This window comes from Peromyscus maniculatus, chromosome 21, assembly GCF_049852395.1.
Source record: "Peromyscus maniculatus bairdii isolate BWxNUB_F1_BW_parent chromosome 21, HU_Pman_BW_mat_3.1, whole genome shotgun sequence".
NCBI lineage: Eukaryota > Metazoa > Chordata > Mammalia > Rodentia > Cricetidae > Peromyscus > Peromyscus maniculatus.
The window spans coordinates 28042495-28063019 of NC_134872.1; the positions used below are offsets into that span (position 1 = coordinate 28042495).

Consider the following 20525-nt stretch of genomic DNA (forward strand, 5'->3'; position numbering starts at 1 on the left):
GGCACAATCAGTCCCCCACAAGGCTGCTTCCTGACCTCTGCTACACCTGCTCCCCCTCTCTGTCCCAACTTAAGATGCCACCTCCGAGAGAGGCTAACTATGCCCCCCGCCCCCCTCCAAAACGTTTCCCTCTGAGAAGTTCCACAGCCCGGGCGTATCTGTCAAATTACCTGCTTATAAGGAAGACGCTAGCTTAGCGGATAAAGAGGCAGCCTCTGGTACCAAAGGACCTGGGTTCTAATTCCAGCGATACCAGTTGTCAGCTCTGTGACCTTAGGCAAGTTACTGACCCTCTCTGTGTCCACTACCTAGAAAACGGCACTAGTAAGAGTCTCCCCTTGAGGTTGCGGTGGTCAGATCTTGTGGGGTTGTATGTAAATGCTGTGTTGTGTATGTGGGTGATGTGTGTGGGTGTGGGTGTGCATATTGACATCAGGGGACCACTCAGGCGTCAGGCCGTGCCTTTCACTTTGTTTGAGTCAGGGTCCTCCTGTCTTTCACCACTGTATTCCCCAGGCTTCTCTGGCCCAAGGGACTCCAGGGGTCTCCTGTGTCCGCCTCCATCTTGCCCTAAGAGAGCTGGCATCACATACCGTGTGCTTTTGCTTCCAACGTTCATGTGGGTTTACCTGAGCGTTTGAACTTGGGTCATCAGGCTTGAGCGGCAGCTGCTCTGCCCACTGGGCCATCCCCCTAGCACACACACCCCACCCCCACCCCCATGTCAGAAGCCCCAGGACCTGGTGGCCACCACTGTCAGCAGTCACCTCCCACTGCAGTCTCCTCCTCATCGGGGGTCGCTGTGGGGCACAGTGAGGCACACCGGAGCTAAGCCATAGATCTCAAGTACTTGCTGTCGGAGGCTGTGTTCAGCCGCTGGGTTGGTAAGACTCGCCTCCCCCTCACTCAGCCTCCGGCTCTGTGGCTGGGCTGGCTCTTCCTCATCTGGAGAATCCGTTGGTGGCCTAGGGCTCTCCTCCCAAGGTCCACTCTGGTATAAACGCCAGCCGTGACTCCGGAAGCGCCAAGTGATGAAAAACAAGGATTTTTCAGAGTTCATGGCAGATAGCTTATGTCCATGTGTCCCTTCACTCCATGCCCTCTGAGCTAACAGAGCGCATGCATCTCTGGGCCTCAGGACGCCGGACATGTGGGCTCCGAGGGTCTTCCTGATGGACATACACTACAAGCTAGATGCTTCTCCCGCCCTCCCCCTCCCCCCCCCCCCCCCCCCCCCGGTCAATGAGCTTGGGCCCGGCTCTCCCTGCTGCTCCTGTGGCCTCCTTCAAGGACCTGCTGATGGGCATTGATTTAGAACCTTTCAACGCCCTCCAGCAAAATAAAGAAGAGGGAGAGAGAGAGAGAATTATTCCCCGTCAGGTGGGAGAAAAATGACGAGCGTGAAATGGGAAATAAATAAGGGGAGAGGGTGAGAGTCCACAGACTTGCCCAGCGGGGAGCCTCCAGGCAGGGTCTCAGCCTCCGCCCTCTCCCAGGCCCCCCACCCCCACCCCATGACCACAGAGTGGCTGAGAGGCCAAGGGCTGTGCCCACCCCACCCCCAACTAGGGCACGGGACAGCTACCTGGGGGTCCTCTGCAGGAGAGTGTCTTCCTCACTATGAAATTGGCCTCACATTGTGACCTGGGGTGGGTTGTTTTGGCTCCAAGTCTTGGTTTCCTCAAGGGAAACCAGGGCATAAGGAGGCGTGTCCCTCCTGTAACTGTAGAGACACACAGAAAACACAAGGGACACCTGCTGCCCCTGTTCCTCAGCGGCTTGTCACAGCCCAGCTTGGGTTATGCCTGGGAATGAATTGTCCGCTGCTGTAAAACAGGGTGATGGGGCCCCATCATGGAGGCTGGAGACATGAGGCAGTGTGGCCACAAGACAGAGAAGGCATCAAGGACAGGAAGGTGGGGGCCCCTCTTCACCCCTCTGCTACTACAAGGCTGAGGTAGGATGAGGTGAGTCTGGTATGAGACGTCCGGACTGAAGAGGGTCTCGCTAGCAAGGGAACTGCCCTGGAAGCCTCTCCCCCTGCCTCCCAGAGATGGTGACAAGTAGAGCCCCTGGCCAGATAGCTATCTGTTCTGGTCTGGTGACCCCAGAGACACCTCGGCTGGGGATTAAGCCAGAGCAGGGACAAATTCTGCTGCCAGAGCATAAAAGCTCACACCAAGTGAGACGGAGGAGCTGACCGGCCCTGGCTGTCATTGCCCCCCTGTGTCGTGAAGTTAATGACATTGTCCTGATGCAGCTCCTGGGACTCAGCCATCCTCTCTCCCCCCACACCACACCTCTGATGTCACCAAGGTTCTGTCACACAGAGGGATGGGGTTGGAGGGTGAGAGCCACTGCTGTCTCGGGGGACTCAGGGAGGCCACCAGAGAGGGAACAGGATCACCCCAAGGCTGATGCTATGTAACCCTGAGTCTGGCCCATGCATCTCTGGGCTCTGTTTTTCTCTTCAAACTGGGACTCAGCTAATGGCTCCCTACCCGGGCCTTGATGTCACAGAGGCCTAGTGCTTTTCAAGCCCTCTACCATCGGGAGTGCCAGAGGGAGAAAGAAAGGGCCTTGTGATAACGGACCCAGAATCCACAACTCAGTAGAGGGCTCAAATCCTCCCCAACGCTCAGCAGAGGACCAGGACGCCCAGCCTTCCCAGTACCCAAGCCTAGAACTTCTTATCCCCCTGCTTCCAACTCCTGAGTTCTAGGAAATCAGCATGTACCACCATCGTTAGTGTATGTGGTACTGAGGATGGAACCCAGGGCTGCGAGGCAGGCACTCTAGCAACTGAACCACATCCCCGGCCACCCTCCCTAGCCCTGCCCATCCCACTTTTATTCGTGGGGCAGCCAAGCTTGAATAAGGAGGGGGCTTCCATGTGGTCTGCTGATGGGTGAAGATGCCGGACAACCCAGACTTCAATCCTGGTGAATCTCATGCCCCTCCCGCTTCCTATTCCCAACAGAGCCCTGACTGGGCAAGAGAGCCCACTGCCTGCTCCTGGGCCTGGGCCAGGGACTGCGATGTAACTCAGTAAGAGGTCTGTTCCTTCCTGGGCAGGTGGTGGCCGTGGACCCAGACCTGGGGGAGAATGGCACCCTGGTGTACAGCATCCAGCCCCCCAATAAGTTCTATAGTCTGAACAGCACCACGGGCAAGATCCGCACCACCCACGTCATGCTGGACCGCGAGAACCCTGACCCCGTGGAGGCGGAGCTCATGCGCAAGATCATTGTCTCTGTCACAGACTGTACGGACTCCTGCACCACCACCTCTGTGCTCCCCCATAGGCAGAGGCTCTTGGCCTTTGGGGATGCCCCATGGGTGGTCCTTGGGGGTGCTAGAGCCCACACAAGAGGGTTATCTCATCACTAAGAATAAAGTGGTGTCTACATCCCAGATGTGACCACCCCTGTGGCACCCTGCAGTAGGGAGGGACTGGGAAGGGACACTTGACTCAAGCCCCTCCTTACAGGGACTCCTGGGGATTGGGACAGGGTCTGTATATTTATCCCGTTCTCCGTCATTTTTCTCTTACACCCGTCTTCCCGTGCCTGCCTCCTTCCTCCTTGTCCTTCCAGGTGGCAGACCGCCTCTGAAGGCCACCAGTAGCGCCACAGTCTTTGTGAACCTCTTGGATCTCAACGACAACGACCCCACCTTCCAGAACCTGCCTTTTGTGGCGGAGGTTCTTGAGGGCACCTCTGCAGGGGTCTCTGTCTACCAAGTAAGTGTTACTCACTCACCTTGTGCCTGTGGGCCAAGAAGTCCATGAGCTCCATGCTAAGCATTTTCATCGGGGGGGGGGTGCCAACCAAGCCCCCCAACAGTATAGTCAGTCGGAGACAACTGGTGCTGAGGGACTTGTGGTGGCTGAGGTGGTCTGGAAGGCCTCAGGGGGCAGAGGCTCCAGCTAAGTCTGGAAGAATAGACAGATTTGGAGAGATGGAGACACTGTGTCACAGGCAAGGATGAGAAGTAGGACCGGGCAGAAACAGAAGCCAGGAGGGTGCATAGAAATCTGGGGAGCTGATTCAGAAAGTTCCCTAGCTCGTGGGGGTCTGGCCTAAGACTCCAATGCCCACGCTACAGATGGTTCTAGAACAAAACAGACACGTGTGGCTCAACACACCTGTATAAGAACCCCCCAAGAGCCAGACGGTGGTGGCGCACGCCTTTAATCCCAGCACTCGGGAGGCAGAGGCAGGTGGATCTTTGTGAGTTTGAGGCCAGCCTGGTCGACGGAGCGAGATCCAGGAAAGGCGCAATGCTGCACAGAGAAACCCTGTCTCCAAAAACAAAAACAAAAAAAAAAAAAAAGAACCCCCCCCCTTTCTCCTGTGAGCCCCTAAGCAGCTCTGTACAGAAATAAGACTTCCCACTGGGAAAGAAGCTTTGAAAAGACTTCCCAACTCCCCACAGCTCAGAAGAGGTAGGGCCTCTCTCCCCCTGCCTGTCACCCTTCTATTCTGGGGGGTCCTGAAGACACTGATTCAGAGAACATTGATTCAGAGGACGTGATGTCTTACCAGGAACTTCCTAGGAACTCTGGGAAAACTTCAAGGTTAAGACTGTGGACTTTTGAGCCAGGCTGGGACCAGTGGAAGAACTCTTTCCTAGCATGAGCAAGGCCCTGGGTTCCATCCCCAGCGCCTCATAAGAAAGACATTGGAGTTCAAGCAATACGCATGTACACCCCAATTCTCCCACTATTGCTGTGTGACCCAGACTGCACTCCTCAACCCCTCTGAGCCTCTGATGTCTCCCCTGAAAGCTGGAATGGCAGTCGTGCCTACCTGGCTGGTCTGAGGCTATGCAGCCGCGTGGAAGTGGGGAACACACAGCGGCTGAGGAGTTTGTTATGAGGTTTATACATGAGACAGTGGCGTCACTTGTCCCCATTCCAAGAAGACAGGGCTGTTTCTCAGGACACCAGAGTACATGACCTTGGCCGTGCCCACTGGCTCACTGTGACTGCTCCTGGAAGAGGAGATTGGCAATGTGTTTGATCCCTGAAAAATGGGGACATTCTCCCAGGCTCCCAGCAGGGGGAGCCTCCACCTCCACCACAGTGGCCAGTCCCCAAGGGGACATCCCTAAAGGAGGTAGGAGCAGGAGAGTAACCCATCTTGGGGGTAGGGGGCAGGGTGGATGTCGAGGAACAGGAGAGAAAGAGAAGCCTCCAGGGAAAGTTTACAGTAGTTGCTCAGAACCACGGAGAGGGCTACAGGAACTGGGAATGCGTGGTAGAGAAACCTCAGATTCAGGAAGAGGTTCCTACTTAAGCTGTGTGCTCCCCTAGCCCCTCCTAGGACCTCAACCAAGAAAGACCTCTGCTGAACATGTATAAGAACTTTCTTCAGGGGTTAGACCCAAATAAAGTCAAAGCACTGAGCCCCCATCCTGGAAGGCATTGGAGAAGTGTGGAGAAGCCTTGTCCGTTCTCTGCACTAAAAGGAGGCCATTGTCTTCTGGTGGCAAGAGTCTTGATTAAACCACCAGGCTCTTGTTTTTCACTAGGGCTTTTCTCCAAGTTCTCAGGTGTGAGCCTGTGAAATTCTCGGTGTATCGAGTCATGTGCTGGGGAGCTCTCTGAGCAGGGCTGGAATTGCCAGTGGGAACAGGGTGGGACCCTGGGAGGAGCTTTGCCTGGCTTAAACCTCAGATGAAATGTACAAGATGAAATCGTCCTATGGTTTTTAAAGAATAGCCCTGGTATCTTTTTTACTCTGGTCTCTGTTTTAACTCATAAAGTGGGGAGGGGAGTTGGTTCTAGAGGCTGTGAAATCAAGGCCCAAAAGATGAATGGGTCTTTAGGCTGAATGATACAGCCAGCCAGCATTGTAAGGGCTGGAGGATGAGGGAAGGTTCTGGACCATGGCAAAATATAGGATCCCAGGGCCTGCTGGAAGCCTGGAAGGGCTTCCTAAAAGGATAGCAGGGCTTGAAGGGCAAAATTTGGGGAGCCTGGATCTGGTCCTAGAAAATCCTTCCCACTCTGGTCTCACTCAGTGCATTTGCACCGGAGATAATCTGAGAAGCTTCCAGCTCTGACCCCCTGCCCAATGGAGGCTGCCCTGGGGACAGCGGCCAGCCTGAGGTTCACATGGGGGGCAAGTGTATTGGATGCACTGAGCTCTGGTTGGTACGAAAGGAGAAGTTACTCCTGGGAAAATGTTCATCCTGGCATCTCACGTAGCCTCTCCTTCCCCCCAGGTGGTGGCCATCGATCTGGACGAGGGCCTGAATGGGCTGGTGTCCTATCGCATGCAGGTGGGCTTGCCGCGCATGGACTTTGTCATCAACAGCACCAGTGGCGTGGTCACAACCACAGCCGAGTTGGACCGGGAGCGTATCGCCGAGTACCAGCTGCGGGTGGTGGCCACCGATGCGGGCACACCTACCAAAAGCTCCACCAGCACGCTCACCATCCGCGGTGAGGGGTGCCTCCTGCTGGGAGCTGGGTCTGGGGCAGCGCCATCACTTGCCGGCCATGCGCTAGCCATAGGGTCCCCTCTCCAGTGGGAAGCCCAGCAGCCCAGTCCTGATGGCCTCTACTATGTCCAAAATGCTAACTGAGCTTTGTCCCCACCTGGCCACTGCCTCAAAGCCCAGAACCCCACTAAGGCCCTGACCCCTGCTAGTCTCCCATCACAGTATTTACAGAGAGGGTCAAGGCTGACTCTGGGAGCCCAGGGTTCCGAGCAGGCCTGTCATCTTCAGAAAACCAGTGTTTCCTCAGACGTAAAGGAGACTTTCCATTCTGTGGGTACGGAACCACAGGGCTTCTCACGGGAGGGTATGGCTGCGGTGGGAAGAAGCTAACTAGGGGCCTCCGCTCCCTTGGAGCTAAGTGCCATTGTCCTCGCCCTGTATGATGGAATACAATCCCATCTGCAAGGTCTTTAGCTCTGAGAAAAATGGAGACATTGACAGAGTGTGGCTGGAGGCAGGAAGGACCCTGAGGAAGTATGAGCAGGGCTTAACCTGGCCTGGCCCTCCTGGGTCTCCATCCAGAGGACACAGGGAAGCAGGCGGGTGGTTAGCCTAACTCGGACACACAGCCCGGCCCTCCTCAGTGGGGACCTGGGATAACAGGCATCTCAGAAACCAGCTGTTCCTCTCTCCTGTGGATACAAGATTCCCTTGTAGATGCCGGGAGCCAGTTTGGGGATCCACTTCTTCACCAAAGAGTCAATAAGAAGTGTGTCCCCTCTTTCAAAGAGGACACTCAAAGAACCTTTCTTCCAAGCCCAGCAAAACCACAGATAGTAACAATGACCTGTCACTTCTGGTGACATTACAGAGAACAGGGGACATCAGCTCACTTGTAAGGATCACCCCAAGCTCAGGAAAGGGAGGGGGGGCTGGTGTGAAAAGCTGGCCATACAAATATTTAAGGGAAATTAAATTTTTAGGAAGGAAACCCCTCAGGGCCAGCTTCTTTCCTTGAGATCCCTTTCGTAAACTGGGGTAGACCTCTCCAAGACCACAGCCCCTCCACTCTGTCATGGTGTGACAGTGGACAAGTTACTCAACTGCTCTGGGCTTCTGCCCTCCCACCCACAGTGTGGCTGGAGATGCCTATCTCAGAACAATGCCATGAGGAGTGGCCGTGGACTGTGTGAGAAACCCTTGGTGTCACTGTGGATTATGTGAGAAACCCTTGGTACCATTGTCATGATTATTATTGCTGTTGTTATTGTTAAGGACATACTGGCCTTATCACACCTACATTTGGCAGTCATGGGTGGAGTGTGTGCTAGCTCTGGTAAGTTTGAACCTTTCTAGTTCAGCTACCATACAGGACCCCTGGATCCATAACCAGTCAGCACTGACACAGATGTCACCTGGAGCCCATGACCCCCTTGGAAATTCTCCGCTGCATGGTCCTGGGCATCCGCAGTAGTAGCCAGGCCTAGCCTAGTGTGGCCCTTCTGTTTGCAGTGTTGGACGTGAACGATGAGACGCCCACCTTCTTCCCTGCTGTGTACAACGTGTCCGTGTCTGAGGACGTCCCCCGTGAGTTCCGTGTGGTCTGGCTGAACTGCACAGACAATGACGTGGGCCTCAATGCGGAGCTCAGCTATTTCATCACAGGTACTTCGCTTGCTGCCTCCTGGCCCCGCCCCTCCCTCCTGACAGGGACCTGGACCAGGTGGGGACAGAGCGTGGCAAGGGGACATGGGCCTCAACCCCCGTGCCTCCCCAAGGGCTTGCTCCTGGTTCCCGGGGAGCTTCAAGGCTGAAGGTGTCCTGGGAGGAGTAGGCAGAAGGGACAGTATTGACTGGGGTGTCCCTTCACTCCACTTGAGGGTAAGAACACAGTCACTGCAGGAATGTGGTTCCATCCTTCCCCGAAAACTCCTGCCTGTTGAGAGGCAGATGGTTGCAAACTCCCTAAATGGATGAGTTTGGGCTGAAACATGCTCTGTAGCTACCACCAGCAGAGCTGTGACTAAAGCTGATGCGGTCCTGCCCTGGCTCTCTGGGGAAAGTGAGCCTGTAAGGAATGGTGAACACACTACATGTTCATCACCTCATGAGCTAGAACAGCTCTTGGGCTTTCTTCAGTGCATGGCCCACCTAACAGGCACCAGGATGCCAGGGAGGTGGGAAGAGTCCTCCCACATCCCTCAGCCCTCCCATAACCACCTTCTTTGTGTTTGTGAGCCATCTGGGGCCCTGTCACATATATACTGCCTCTGTGCATGCATACCTGAACATGTACGCCGTGTACACCCTACCCTCCTGACACCTTGCCCCAGCAGTAAGGGATCCCAGGCTCCCATGCCATCCATGGATTCCTGTAGCCACGGTGACTTCCCAGGCCCTTTCCTCCCTTCCTCCTCATGCTCATCTCTTAATCCAAAGACCCTTGCAGGAAGCCACAGTTAACAAGACCCCAGCCTAGAGCTTCTGCAGCTGACACTAACCGCTGCTCATTTCCTCCCTGCCCAGTGCAGAACTGGGTTCTGTCCCTTACGGATTAGACTGTGAGGTGCCCAGAAGTTGACTTCCAGGGCTTTCCCTCGGGGCAAACCATGTAAAGAGAGAGGAGACTTCCCAGGACCCGCAAAGTGACTGGTTCCGGCTCGCTGGCCTTGGCCCCTTCTTCAATTTCTGAAACCTAGTGAACCTCCCCAATTGTTCCAAGCACAGTGCAATGCCGCCCTCTGCTGTCTAGAGTGCTGTACTGCAGCCAGCTCACACGGGCTGCATCTCTTCCCTCACTAGTCCTAGAGAACACTCTCCCCCTGGCTCCACCCTACAAGAGGACCGCCATCCATGGCCACCAAGTGTCACCTGTCTCCTGTCCACTTGCCCCTCTGCTCCATTCTTTTCTTCCCTGGGTCCCCACTCAGAGAGCTGGAGTCCTTAACCATTCCCTATCCCCAAAGATGAGGGTCCTGGGAAATACCCAGTGCACCACCCCAGTCAGTCCTTGACCACATGTAAAAAGCCCTTACCTAAGTCAGCTGCTCAGTCTCCTCTGAAAGAAAGGCCAGGGCAATATGGACAGGACCCAAACTCCGGAGTTGACGTTCTGGAGGAACCCAGGACAGGGCACAGAACCTCAGACCAAGTGGAGGTTAGATGAAATGGTCCATAACTGGAGTGCCTGGTACACAGTAGGTGCTCAATAGATGTTGAACACTCATGCTTCCAATCATTCAGGCCACACAGGCTGCACCCTTCACCTCTAAGAGATGAACGGCATCTTTTGAGGGGTCCTGTGAAGGTCCCCGTTTAGGAGGAGAGTCATGGTGCCTCCCTTTGTCTAACCCGGAGCTCTGCTGCCCATCCTAAATCCTCCTTCACTTCTGCCTGCAGGGGGGAATGTGGATGGGAAGTTCAGTGTGGGCTACCGGGATGCTGTGGTGAGAACCGTCGTCGGCCTGGACCGTGAGACCACAGCCGCATACACACTCGTGCTGGAGGCCATAGGTAAGCGCCAGCTGCCCTGCACATTGCCTGCAGTTATCCTGGGCAGAGTTCACATTGGGGAGCCAGACTCAGAGCCCAAACTCTGCCCTTGGGCCAGTGAAGAAAGCCCCCCACACTTATAGTGTTACTGGGCACTGTGGGGTGGGTGATTTCAGTCCCAGTGCTAAGAAGGGCGAGGCCACACGCAGACCACCAAGTAGACTCATTGCTGCTATGCCAGAACAAAGCCGGAAGGGGAGACAGGTGACATGAGCATCGTGCATCTGTGCATGATGGCACACGCCTGTGACGCTAGCACAGGGGAGGGCCGGACAAAAGCATCAAGAGTTCAAAACCATTTCCAATCGCACAGCTAGTTGGAGGCCATCAGAGGCCACATGAGACTTTTCCCAAACAACCAACAATTGAAATAAATGGGCAGTGACTGGGCAGGGCTCGGGGAGGACCACTGGACTTTGGTCTCCTTGCATTGGCTGTTCTGTCCCTATGTGTTGATTGTGTCCTTCTCTGGACCAGGGTGGCCATTCATGACAGCCACCCCAGCTCAGCATCCTCCCAGGTTCACGTGTAGCAGGAGAGAAGCATTCTCCCCAGCCTTGCCGGCTTCAGCCTTTAGACTAGCTGTGGTTCATCTCATCTGGCCCGTGCTGGTGGCCTGGTACCTCCTTATAGCTGGGGAAGTGAGGTGTGCTCGGTTATGCCTGTAAATTGTTCATCTCTAATGTTATAGACAGGGTGATGGGGTGGGGAGTGTGTCCCACCCATCTCAACATCGGAGCGGGTGGGAAGAGTCAGGTGTGGTCTTCCCAGGAAAGGGTAAGATGTGCTGATGGGCAGACAAGAGAGGTATAGTGTGTGCGTGCGTGCGTGCGTGCGTGCGTGTGTGTGTGTGTGTGTGTGTGTGTGTGTGTGTGTCTGCATATGTGTCTGTGCGAATGCATGTATGTGTCTGTGTATGTCTGTGTGCACATGTATGTGTCTGTGCATGTGCATGAATGCATGCATGAGTGTATCCCACCACACTCTAGCCACTAGCCCAAGGTCTAGCATGCTCTGGAGGGAAAGGCTATAATCAAACAGGGAAGGAAGGATGTAGAGATCTAAGCCATGAACTAAAGGCTTTGCCTTTGCTCTCTAAGCAGTAGGGAGCCCCTCAGGGTCCTGGAGGGGAGAAGGATGTGGGGAGGCTTGTGTCACCCCCTCCTCCCCCCGCCCCAGTGGCTCCTGGTCTTCCCAGGATCCCCTTCTACAGTGTTGGTGGAGAGCACTGGGTGAGCAGGAATGAGCCACGCCACACTCTTCTGACCAACTGTCCCACCCAGCTGTCTCTGTCCTGCTCTGTTCTCTGCCCATCCTGAGTGCCGCCTGGGAAGACACTGCCTTTCAGAAACCCATCACCTGTAGCCAGAAGTTTCTCCTGTCCCACCCAGCCCTGCAGTCCCACAGCCACTTATAAAATAATCACTCAGAGGCTTAATAGTATTTACAAACTGTATGGCCTATGGCGGGCCTCTTGCTAGCTAGCTCTTATATCTTAAATTAACCCATTTCTATTAATCTATATTTTGCCACGTGTTCCATGGCTTTACCCATCTGCTGGCATCTTGTTGCTCCTTTGGCAGTGGGCACGTCTCTCTGCCTCTGCCTTTCTTCTTCCTGTCTCTCCCCTTGGATTTCCCACCTGCTTCTAAGCTGCCTTGCCATAGGCCAAAGCAGCTTATTTATTAACCAATGGGAACAGCGTATATTCACAGCGTACAGAAAGACATCCCCCAGCAATCACCCGACTGGAGCCAGCCTTGGCTAGAGCTGGCAGAAGCTCAGGACTCTGGTTCCGTCCTCCGTGAAGGTCTCCTAGCTCAGCATCCTCAGCTGACGCAGGGCCTTTGGGAAGAGAGGGCAGAGCCCAGAAGAGGAAAAGGGGCCACCCTGGAGTGAATGACCTGTACCCCAGCATGCCTGGAAAGAAAAACCAAGTCACCCAGCCAACCCAACTCCCCGGTTCCTTCCTGGGTTGAATGTCCTCGTTGGGGCATACGACACTGGGCAGGAGTGCCATCTTCCGGGGGACCTCCAGCAGCTTTCCCAGGTGGAGCCATGACACCTATGTATAGCTTTCCACCCTGGCTGGCTTCTGCGGAGCCCCAACATGCTTTAGAGCCAAGCCCATCCAGTAGGCATACTGCTCTGGCCAGCCTGATGTTTAATAAGGAACAATAATACTTAGTGGGGAACTCAGTCTTTTTCTTCAAAAGCCTTTATTCCAAAGTTCAGATGTTCAGTCTCTTTGAGAAGTGAGAAGCCCGGTGTCCCTGGGCCCACATTTTTCCTTCGTCTGTGACTGGAGCAGCAAACACCTGCCCTTGAGGTGGCTGACCCAGGTGTCTTACCCCGTGTCCCTTGCCCCTCACTGCATCCTGGCTCTGACAGTGGACAGCAACATATCTCCTCGCCTGTGTGGGTCCCGGGCTTGCTGGGACAAATCAACACAGTTTGGGTGGCTTAAAAGAACACAGATGTGGTTCTAGAAGTTCAAAATCAAGGAGCTAGCAGAGCCACAGCTCTGGGTGGAATCCTTCCTTGCTCCTCCATGTCTGGTGGCCACAGGGTTCCTTGGTTCGTGGCCCCATCTCCCCCTGACCTTCTTGTACTGATGGCTGTGTTTTGAGACGGGCAGCACTCAAATCACTGGACTCTAACAATCACCCTGCCTTGGCTTCCCGTTAGGGACTACAGGCACTCACTGTGCTCAGAGTACCTTATCTTCTAAGGACACTTAATCGCTGGGTAACCAGATGATAGGACTGGCCTCCCTTCAAGAGTCTTAACATAATTACAGCTGTAAAAGCCCCTTTTATGAAATGAATAATGTGCACAGGTTCCTGAAAATTCGACCATTCATCCCACCTTCGTCAGTGACTTGCTTAGCTCAGCTGCGGAATTGGGAAGGAGAATCCTGCCTGCTTCCCTAGGCTGTTGTGAGGACTGAATGAGCCAGAGAAGTTTATCTGTGACATGGCATGATGCCAGCCCTGGGTATTGTTAGCGTCATTGATGGTCTGGAAGGGCACAGAGCCGCCATCCCTTGAGGCTGCTGTAGGACGGTGTAACTCTGGTTGATGGCCTGGGGTACTTAAATACCTTCTAATGCCTGTTCTCCTTCACCTCCCACAGACAATGGCCCCGTAGGCAAGCGGCGCACAGGGACGGCCACGGTGTTCGTCACAGTTCTGGATGTGAATGACAACCGGCCCATCTTCCTGCAGAGCAGCTATGAGACCAGCGTCCCAGAAGACATCCCAGAGGGCCACAGCATTGTGCAGGCAGGTGGCAGACGGGGGCCAGGCAGGGCTGTGCTCAGCCCTGGGGTCACTGGCTCAGTAACATCATGTCATAAGGGGTAGGGACAGCGGCGGGGGTGGAGGGGGCAAGGATGGCTTGGAAACAGCTTGCACTTCAAGAAAAGGGATACACGATCCCTCCTCCCTTCTGGGAAGAGTGGGCCCCCATCTGTGTTAGCTGAGGACAGGGCCCTGGCTCGCCTCAGCCTCCCCCGGAGCCTTTCAGAGCATCGGGGAGAAGAAAGTAACTCTTTCCTGGAAAGGACTCAAGGAGAGAGAGAGAGCCAGGGCTCAACAGGGCCAAACAGAGCGGCTTTCACAGCTTCTTGGCCAGGCTCCCCTCTTGGAAGAAAGCAGGCAGAGGAAGAAAGGGCTCCTTGGCCCAGAGGAGGAGCCGCAGCTAAGAGGCCCAGAGGGAGGATGACCCTGAAAATGAAGCAAGCGTGTGCACACGCGCACACTACACACACACACACACACACACACACACACACACACGTACATACTATACACACACACGCACACACACACGTACATACTACACACACACGTACATACTACACACACACACACACGCACACACACACACACGCACACACACACGCACACACACACACACACACATACACACACACACACACACACACACACATCTGTCCACACACATCAGGAGCGGGGCTTAGTTGCTGCGGGAAGACAGGAACTAAATGGCCCGCTTCCCCAGACTCAGTGTTTTCCACGTAATCCAAGGGTAAGCCAAACTCAACAACGACTGGCCCGCCACTGTGCCCCCAGCTCCGGAGGGAAGGAAAAGCAGAAGGTGGAGGAGTGCTTACCTCCCTGGGGGAGCACTGGGGATGGTCAAGAAGGGAACAGAGAGCTGACTCTATAATAGAGTCCAGGAAGGCCAGAGACAGTCCAGCGGCTGGCTCCCACAGGGAGGGAGGAAATGGGTCCCTCCCCACCCCCGGCCTCAGGTAAGGAAAGAATTAGAGCCCCCGCCCATGAAGCAATGGAACACCACCCTAACTCAGTACCCGACATCCCCAGCTCACTGATAGGCACCCCAGAACCTGTAGCTCACCCAACATAAGGGCATAGCAAGCCATAGAGGAGTCTAACCTAAGATGCTTTGAGGGGGTGAAGAGGCAAGGGGGCCATTGTTCAAAGCCATGAGGGGAGAAGCTGGATTGCTTTCTGGCCCTGAAATGCTGGTTTCTATGTTCATAAGACTTAAGTCCACATCCTGGAGTCCCTGAGTGACACAGGGCTCCCCTGCTGTTCCCTCTTCTCAGATGTTCAGGGTCTCGGGACATTTTCTCCCCCAGGCCCTAGAAGTGCCCTGCAAAGATGCGTTCTCTGTCTTCTCTCTCTCTCTCTCTCTCTCTCTCTCTCTCTCTCTCTCTCTCTCTCTCTCTCTCTCTCCCTCTCCCTCTCCCTCTCCCTCTCCCTCTCCCTCTCCCTCCCTCCCTCCCTCCCTCTCTCTCTCTCTCTTCCTCTCTCTCTCCCTCCCTCTCTCCCTCTCTCTTTCTCTCTCTCTCATCACAAGGATGCAGGAGGAAGGCACAGTGACCTCTCCTCCATAGCATGCTTGGAGAGCCCATGCTGGGAGAGCCACCTTCCTTTAGGGGTCTCACCGGGGACGCTAAGTAGTCAGTGTGGGTCAGGCTCACAGCAGATGCCTGCTGCCTTGGGGATGCAGTGAGTACTGGGACAAGACACAGCTACCCGCAGCTCCCAGGCTTGTAGGAAAGAAGACAGGCAAGACTGTGCATGCTGCTGGCCTCCCCGAGACAGATGAGAGACCGGAGGAGCTCCAGACGGAAGGGCAGTTCTGTTGTGAGACAAAGAAGGCCTCACAGTGCAGGTGCCAGCAAAACTTAGACCGTAGACAGGGAGGGCACGTTGTTCAGTTGCCTTAAGTGTCTGGCCAGGATGAGGCTAGACAGATCTACTGCCTAGATCCCACTGCATACCATGGAGGGGGTACATCCAGTAGGCAAAGGGAGCCAGTGAGGGCTCTGGATCTAGGGAATGGCAAAACCAGAGCTTAGTCTTGGGGAATATTGGGTGACTTTACTCTGGGTTATAGCAGGCTGGGGTGGGCAGCCCTGGGATGGGGTCCCAGGTCACTTGACTCTGGAACAGGACCTAAGCATCTTAGGTTCCCTCTGCCCAATCTTCAAGTCTGAGGCACAGCAGAAGGCCTTGGCCGTGGGAGATGGGACAGAAGGCTGGGATTCCCAGCAGCCCACACCACACTGCAGTGGGCCGGCTTCCACGGGTCATTTGATGAAGCGGTTGCCATAACAGAGAATACAGCTAGTGCCAGCTAGTCTTGATCCTATTGCTGTCCTGAGAGGTCTGGTCCATGCTATCTGAGAGGAGGTCACCTCTTTCCTAGTGAGACATGGTGCCAGCCTCGGAGTCCAGACAGCATCCTCTCCGGTACTGGCAGTGGCCAGCCTCCTACCCCAGTGATTCAGCCTCCACCTAGCCTTGGACAACAGCCTCTTTCTTATCTATTTGTCCAACTTGTTTTGATTTCATTTGAATTAGGATTTCACATTGTAGCCAGGCTACCTTGAGCAATCCTCCAGCCTGTTTGCATGCTGGGATTACAAGTATAAACTCCCACACTCAGCATATAGGAAACTTCTGTAGGCTAATGTCTTCAGGCCCTCCCAATCTGTCTTGACAGGAGGCCACAAAGGAGGTTCCCAGGTTCACGATTTGATACTTGCCAGGCCCCTATCTGGTAACCAACCAGATCCACAAGAAGGGCCAGGAAAGTCAAGAAAAGGATCCCTGAGTCCCTTTCTCTGGAGTACTAGGTTAGCACAGATATGCAGGCTAGTGTAGACCCAGGGTAGGCAAACATCCCACTTGGTTGAGGTATCTGAACCTTTTAGCAGCTGCTCTAAGCTGGGCCTTTAGAAGATGAGCAAGGCTTCTGGAGGGGCAAAGAGGGCTATTCCTGGGATCAGTAGATACCTAGCTTCCAAAAAAGCTGTGATGCCCCAAGTTATACCTCGGGGCCGCAGAGTAAAGGTCTAGAGGCCGGTGGGTGTTTTGAGCCAAGGGTCTGTTAGTAAGCAGAAGCAGGGGCCGCCAGAGTCTCCTGGGAAAGAACAAGGGCTGGACACACAGGGAAATACCGGGGTGATATGGGGTCCAGGGCATCACTGCCCTACAGTCTGTGAGGCCAGGCTCCATCGGAGATAGGATGGTCTTAGGCGAACCTGTGCGGGGATGAGCACTGTATCACATCTTGGTGGCTTCAGTGAAGTCACAGTCACCTCGGTGGTCATCAAGGCCCAGCGGCGGCGGTGGCGGCGGCGGCGGGGGACACTGCTGGACAGCAGGCCTGCCTCGCCGGAAGCTGTGCAGAGAACGGCGTAGCGAGCCCAGGCGCTTCCAGAGCCGGAGCCTGGGCTCACTGGGGCTTACCGGGTGATGCGGCATGCACTCCCGGGCCCCTTGACGACCAGGGTCCAGCGCCGCGGGCTTACACAGCATCATGAAGAGCAGGCAAGAGGCCAACAGCAGAAAAATGCAGGCCAGGGCGAGGAGAGCCGGCACAGGGTCAGCAGCCGGGGTGTAGGTCCCAGAAGTGGTCGGAGTCATGAGGAAGGTTGGAGGGCTGGGGAAGCTGGGCCCCCCTGTGCTCATGGTACCTGCAAGGGCAGGACAGGGAATCAGGGCAAAGCAGCTGCACCCCAGGCATGGACAGGTGAGACTTACCTGGAGTACACCAACGGGGGGCTGAGCAGTTACTCATGCTCCCACGAGGCTCTGGTCACAGGTCAGTACAGCGAAGCCCAGAGAGGCATCAGATACAGCCGATTCGTGATGGGCTGGGTCTGAACCCGGGGCTTCTTTCCGCTAAACCCCTGCCCCGTGGCTGTGGAGAACACAACGTACTGAAAGCTTTCTGGCATTTTATAATCGGCTCTCAGCAATTGCCGTATAGTCTTAAGCCTAAAAACCCAAATCGAAGCCCGAATCTGCCAGGAAGCCACTTAATGAACCAAGAACAAGGCAGAGTATAAGGTGCTGTGGGTAGGTGGCTGGGGACCCCAGCAATGGTCCCCAGCCCTCTCTGAGTCACTCAGACACACTCGGGAAATATGAACCGTCAAGAGTTGACAGAGTGAGGCCGGAAATCTGCCCTGTGACATCATTCAACCTTCTAGACATTTCCATTATCCCTTCAGAGAATCCATCCTGTATGGGGAATGCTGTAGGCTGTCCTCATAGACAGAGGACCAGGCTAAAGTGGATGTCTGGGAGCTGGTGATAATGATTCCAGGGCCTTAGTGCAGGTAATACATAGCCAAAGAGGATAGATAGGCAGCTCCCAGAGCGGCCCTGGATGGCCCCCACAGCCTAAGCTGGCCCTTGGGGGACCTAAAAATTTTTGCCAGGCTCTTCAGGCTCCCCAACTGAGGCAAGAAAGTTTTTGAGTTTTTTTTTTTTTTTAAAGGCAAACATTCCTGCTATTTAAATATTGGCATCTAATTTGAAGTTGTTTGAAGCAAAGAAGAAAGACAGGTATTACAAAATGCCGGATAAACTTGATTCCAAAAGTTTTGAAATCCGTTTTCAAATATTGGAGGTGCGACACAGGCCAATCAAAGCACACAAATGGCCTCCGTCCAGCTGACGGGCCAGCACCTATGGCTTTTGAATTGCACAACCCAGTAGAGAAATCCAAAGGTCCAAGTAAAACTCTGAACTTAGAGACTCTGAACTTGAGTCGCACCTGAGGTGGAGGGAGAGCAGCTTCCTCCTTTCCAGGTAACTTTGCATCTCCCTCGGGCTCTGACACCAAATCCAGGGCCACAGAGGAGGCTCAGTTATGCCAAGGTCCTGCCTGCAGTTATGGGGAATCAGAGAGTATGACCACCCTGGCCCCTTAGCCCCTACAGCCCTTGTCCCAGGTGGGCACTCACCAGCAACTCCAGGACCTAACTCCTGGCTCCTGGGCACAGCTAACGGAGGGCATCCAGTGCTCTCCACCCACCTACCACCCATCTCTTACCCCAACCCCTCCCAGCCCTTGAAGCTGCTCCAGGCTGGAAATTCTGATGCTCGTCTAACTGCTCAGGGCCTCCACCCTTCAGGGCCTGGAAAGCCCTCTGAGTGGACAGCATTCACGGATCAGCCCTTCCCGGAGTCTGAGCTGGAGGAGGGACGGGGTATGCCCACTGCCATCCCCCATGGAAAGAAGCTAGCTGTCTCTCGGCTCTCAGGACTTGGCCCCAGTAAGGAAAAGACAATCCCAGCTGAGAAGGGCTTCCGTCCCTATTAGCTCAGAAGCCAGAGAAGCTGTGAGGCTATCGGTCCCAGGGCCACTTCTGCCTGGGCATCCCAGCCACTCTGGTGGGTGGTAGTCAGGGACTCTGGGGTGCTTGAGAAGGGTCCCAGAGCTTGAGGCAAGCCCAGCTGCTGGATTCCCTCTTGTCAGCCAGCGAGAACAGCTGGTTCTGGAGGAAGTACTCCTAACCCCCGAGCATGGAGCCCACTTCCTACTGGAGCCCTCCACTGAATGTACCCCTCTACAAGCCCTCACTAGAACTTTCTTTCTTCCCTTGGAATCCCACAGAGGAAGTGTGACCTTGGCTTAGCCACTGCCCTGGACTGGGCCTCGTTTCTTCTCTCAGAGAAATAGAAGGACTCCCCAAATCTGAGCACACCTTCACGTCCTCCCAAGTTCCCGGTCAAAGTCTCCCCCGACTTCCTTCACTGGCTTCCTCTACAGTCCTTCAATACCGGCCTCAGGCCTACCCTTGGAGGTCTGCATTCTCAGTGGCAAGGTCTCTCAGCTGTCCCAGGAGGTCCAAGGTGTACCAGCCGGCTGTGTCCCTATGTATTACGGGGGCCTGCCACCGGCTGGCTTTCTCCCGGCTTTTCCTGCTGAGACTGGTTTCTCGTTGGGAGAGTCCTGGCCTGCAGGGGGGTGGGGTGGGGGGACACCACTGGGGGCGAGCGTAGGGATGGCAACTGAGTGGGAAGAAGGAGAGGGGAGGCTCCCGCGTGGCTCACTCCAGCCTGTCTCCCGGGAGCCCTCCCATGTGTAGAGGACACACTGGTGAGAGCAGGGGGCGGGTTTAACTGCCTCGTGGGCCCGGGGCTCCCGCCATCCCCCTTGGAAATTTGAATGGTATGGTCGACTATTCAGTGCCTGCCAACCTCCAGGTTACCAGGGAGAGGGTCTCTTAGCAGAGAGACAGCAGAAGGAGGACAACCGGAGTGATGGGCTCTACAGCACGCCCCCCCCTCCCCTGCAGGGTCCCTATGCCTCGCCTTCCCGGGTTTCCCAGAAGAGCGTCCCTTTTAAGGCCAGAAGGCTGCAGAAGTGAGGGCCAGGAGCATTTTTCAAATTTCAAAACGCTGGACCGAGGGACAGCCAAGGACAGGCCACTCACAGTTTGAGTGGAGTACTGGGTTCTCTCCAACCCTCCCCCACAACCCTCCTTTCCTCTAAGAATCCTGAACTTCCCTGGCAACCAGCTGCCTGCTGAGGGGCCCAAGTTGTGGGCTGCATCTCTACCAGGGGGCTCCAAAGTCTCAGAAGGCATCATGGTAGTAGTCACAGCTACATCTAAGGCCTATAGCCCTTCACCACAAAACAAAGCCTTGTCTCCCTACCCTGAGGTAGACAAGAGCCTTCCAGTGTACTATTAAACATGGAGTGAGCCTTGGTGACCCAGCACAGCCCCTCCCAACAGGTGACAAGGCTGTGCTCCAGGTAGGCAGAGCCTGCCCAGAGTTAGCCAAGGAGTTAGCGCTGGGTAGGAACCCGGTGTTTCCCTAATGAAAGGACAAGAGCCCTTGCCACAGACAAATGAGGGCCCAGTCTCTCTGCTGACTCGATCTTTGCAAGGATAGAGGACCCCCTCTTTGGTCCTTCTCTCTCTCTGGAAGTGTGTGACCCATGAGTGAAGATAGAAAAGTTTGTGTTAGAGCTTTGAGCACCAAGTCACAAAAACCTGATTTGAGAGTCGTGTGGTGATGGTGCACGCCTTTAATCCCAGCACTCGGGAGGCAGAGCCAGGCGGATCTCTGTGAGTTCGAGGCCAGTCTGGTCTACAGAGTGAGTTCCAGGAAAGGCACAAAGCTACACAGAGAAACCCTGTCTCAAAAAAAAAAAAAAAAAAAAAAAAAAAAAAAAAAAAAAAAAAACTGATTTGATCACTGTGGCCAAGAAAGACGTGT

At 54.9% G+C, this 20525-nt stretch overlaps 2 protein-coding genes across 2 annotated transcripts in view; one reads left to right on the forward strand and one right to left on the reverse strand.

The window, feature by feature from the left end:
- The window catches only part of Cdh23 (cadherin related 23), a 386250-nt gene that overhangs the window by 273085 nt on the left and 92640 nt on the right, over window positions 1-20525 (forward strand). Inside the window, exons 22-27 of the mRNA XM_076557194.1 lie at window positions 3076-3265; window positions 3597-3742; window positions 6232-6451; window positions 7963-8115; window positions 9850-9963; window positions 13138-13286. Coding sequence (XP_076413309.1) covers window positions 3076-3265; window positions 3597-3742; window positions 6232-6451; window positions 7963-8115; window positions 9850-9963; window positions 13138-13286 — 972 coding nt within the window. The remainder of the gene's footprint in view (window positions 1-3075; window positions 3266-3596; window positions 3743-6231; window positions 6452-7962; window positions 8116-9849; window positions 9964-13137; window positions 13287-20525) is intronic.
- On the reverse strand, window positions 16373-19387 carry C21H10orf105 (chromosome 21 C10orf105 homolog). Its single transcript, XM_015990314.3, has 2 exons — window positions 19095-19387; window positions 16373-16981 (listed from the first exon to the last, which is right to left on the reverse strand). The coding sequence occupies exons 1-2, from the start codon at window positions 19108-19110 to the stop codon at window positions 16569-16571; spliced, it is 429 nt and encodes a 142-aa protein (XP_015845800.2). The 5' UTR covers window positions 19111-19387; the 3' UTR covers window positions 16373-16568.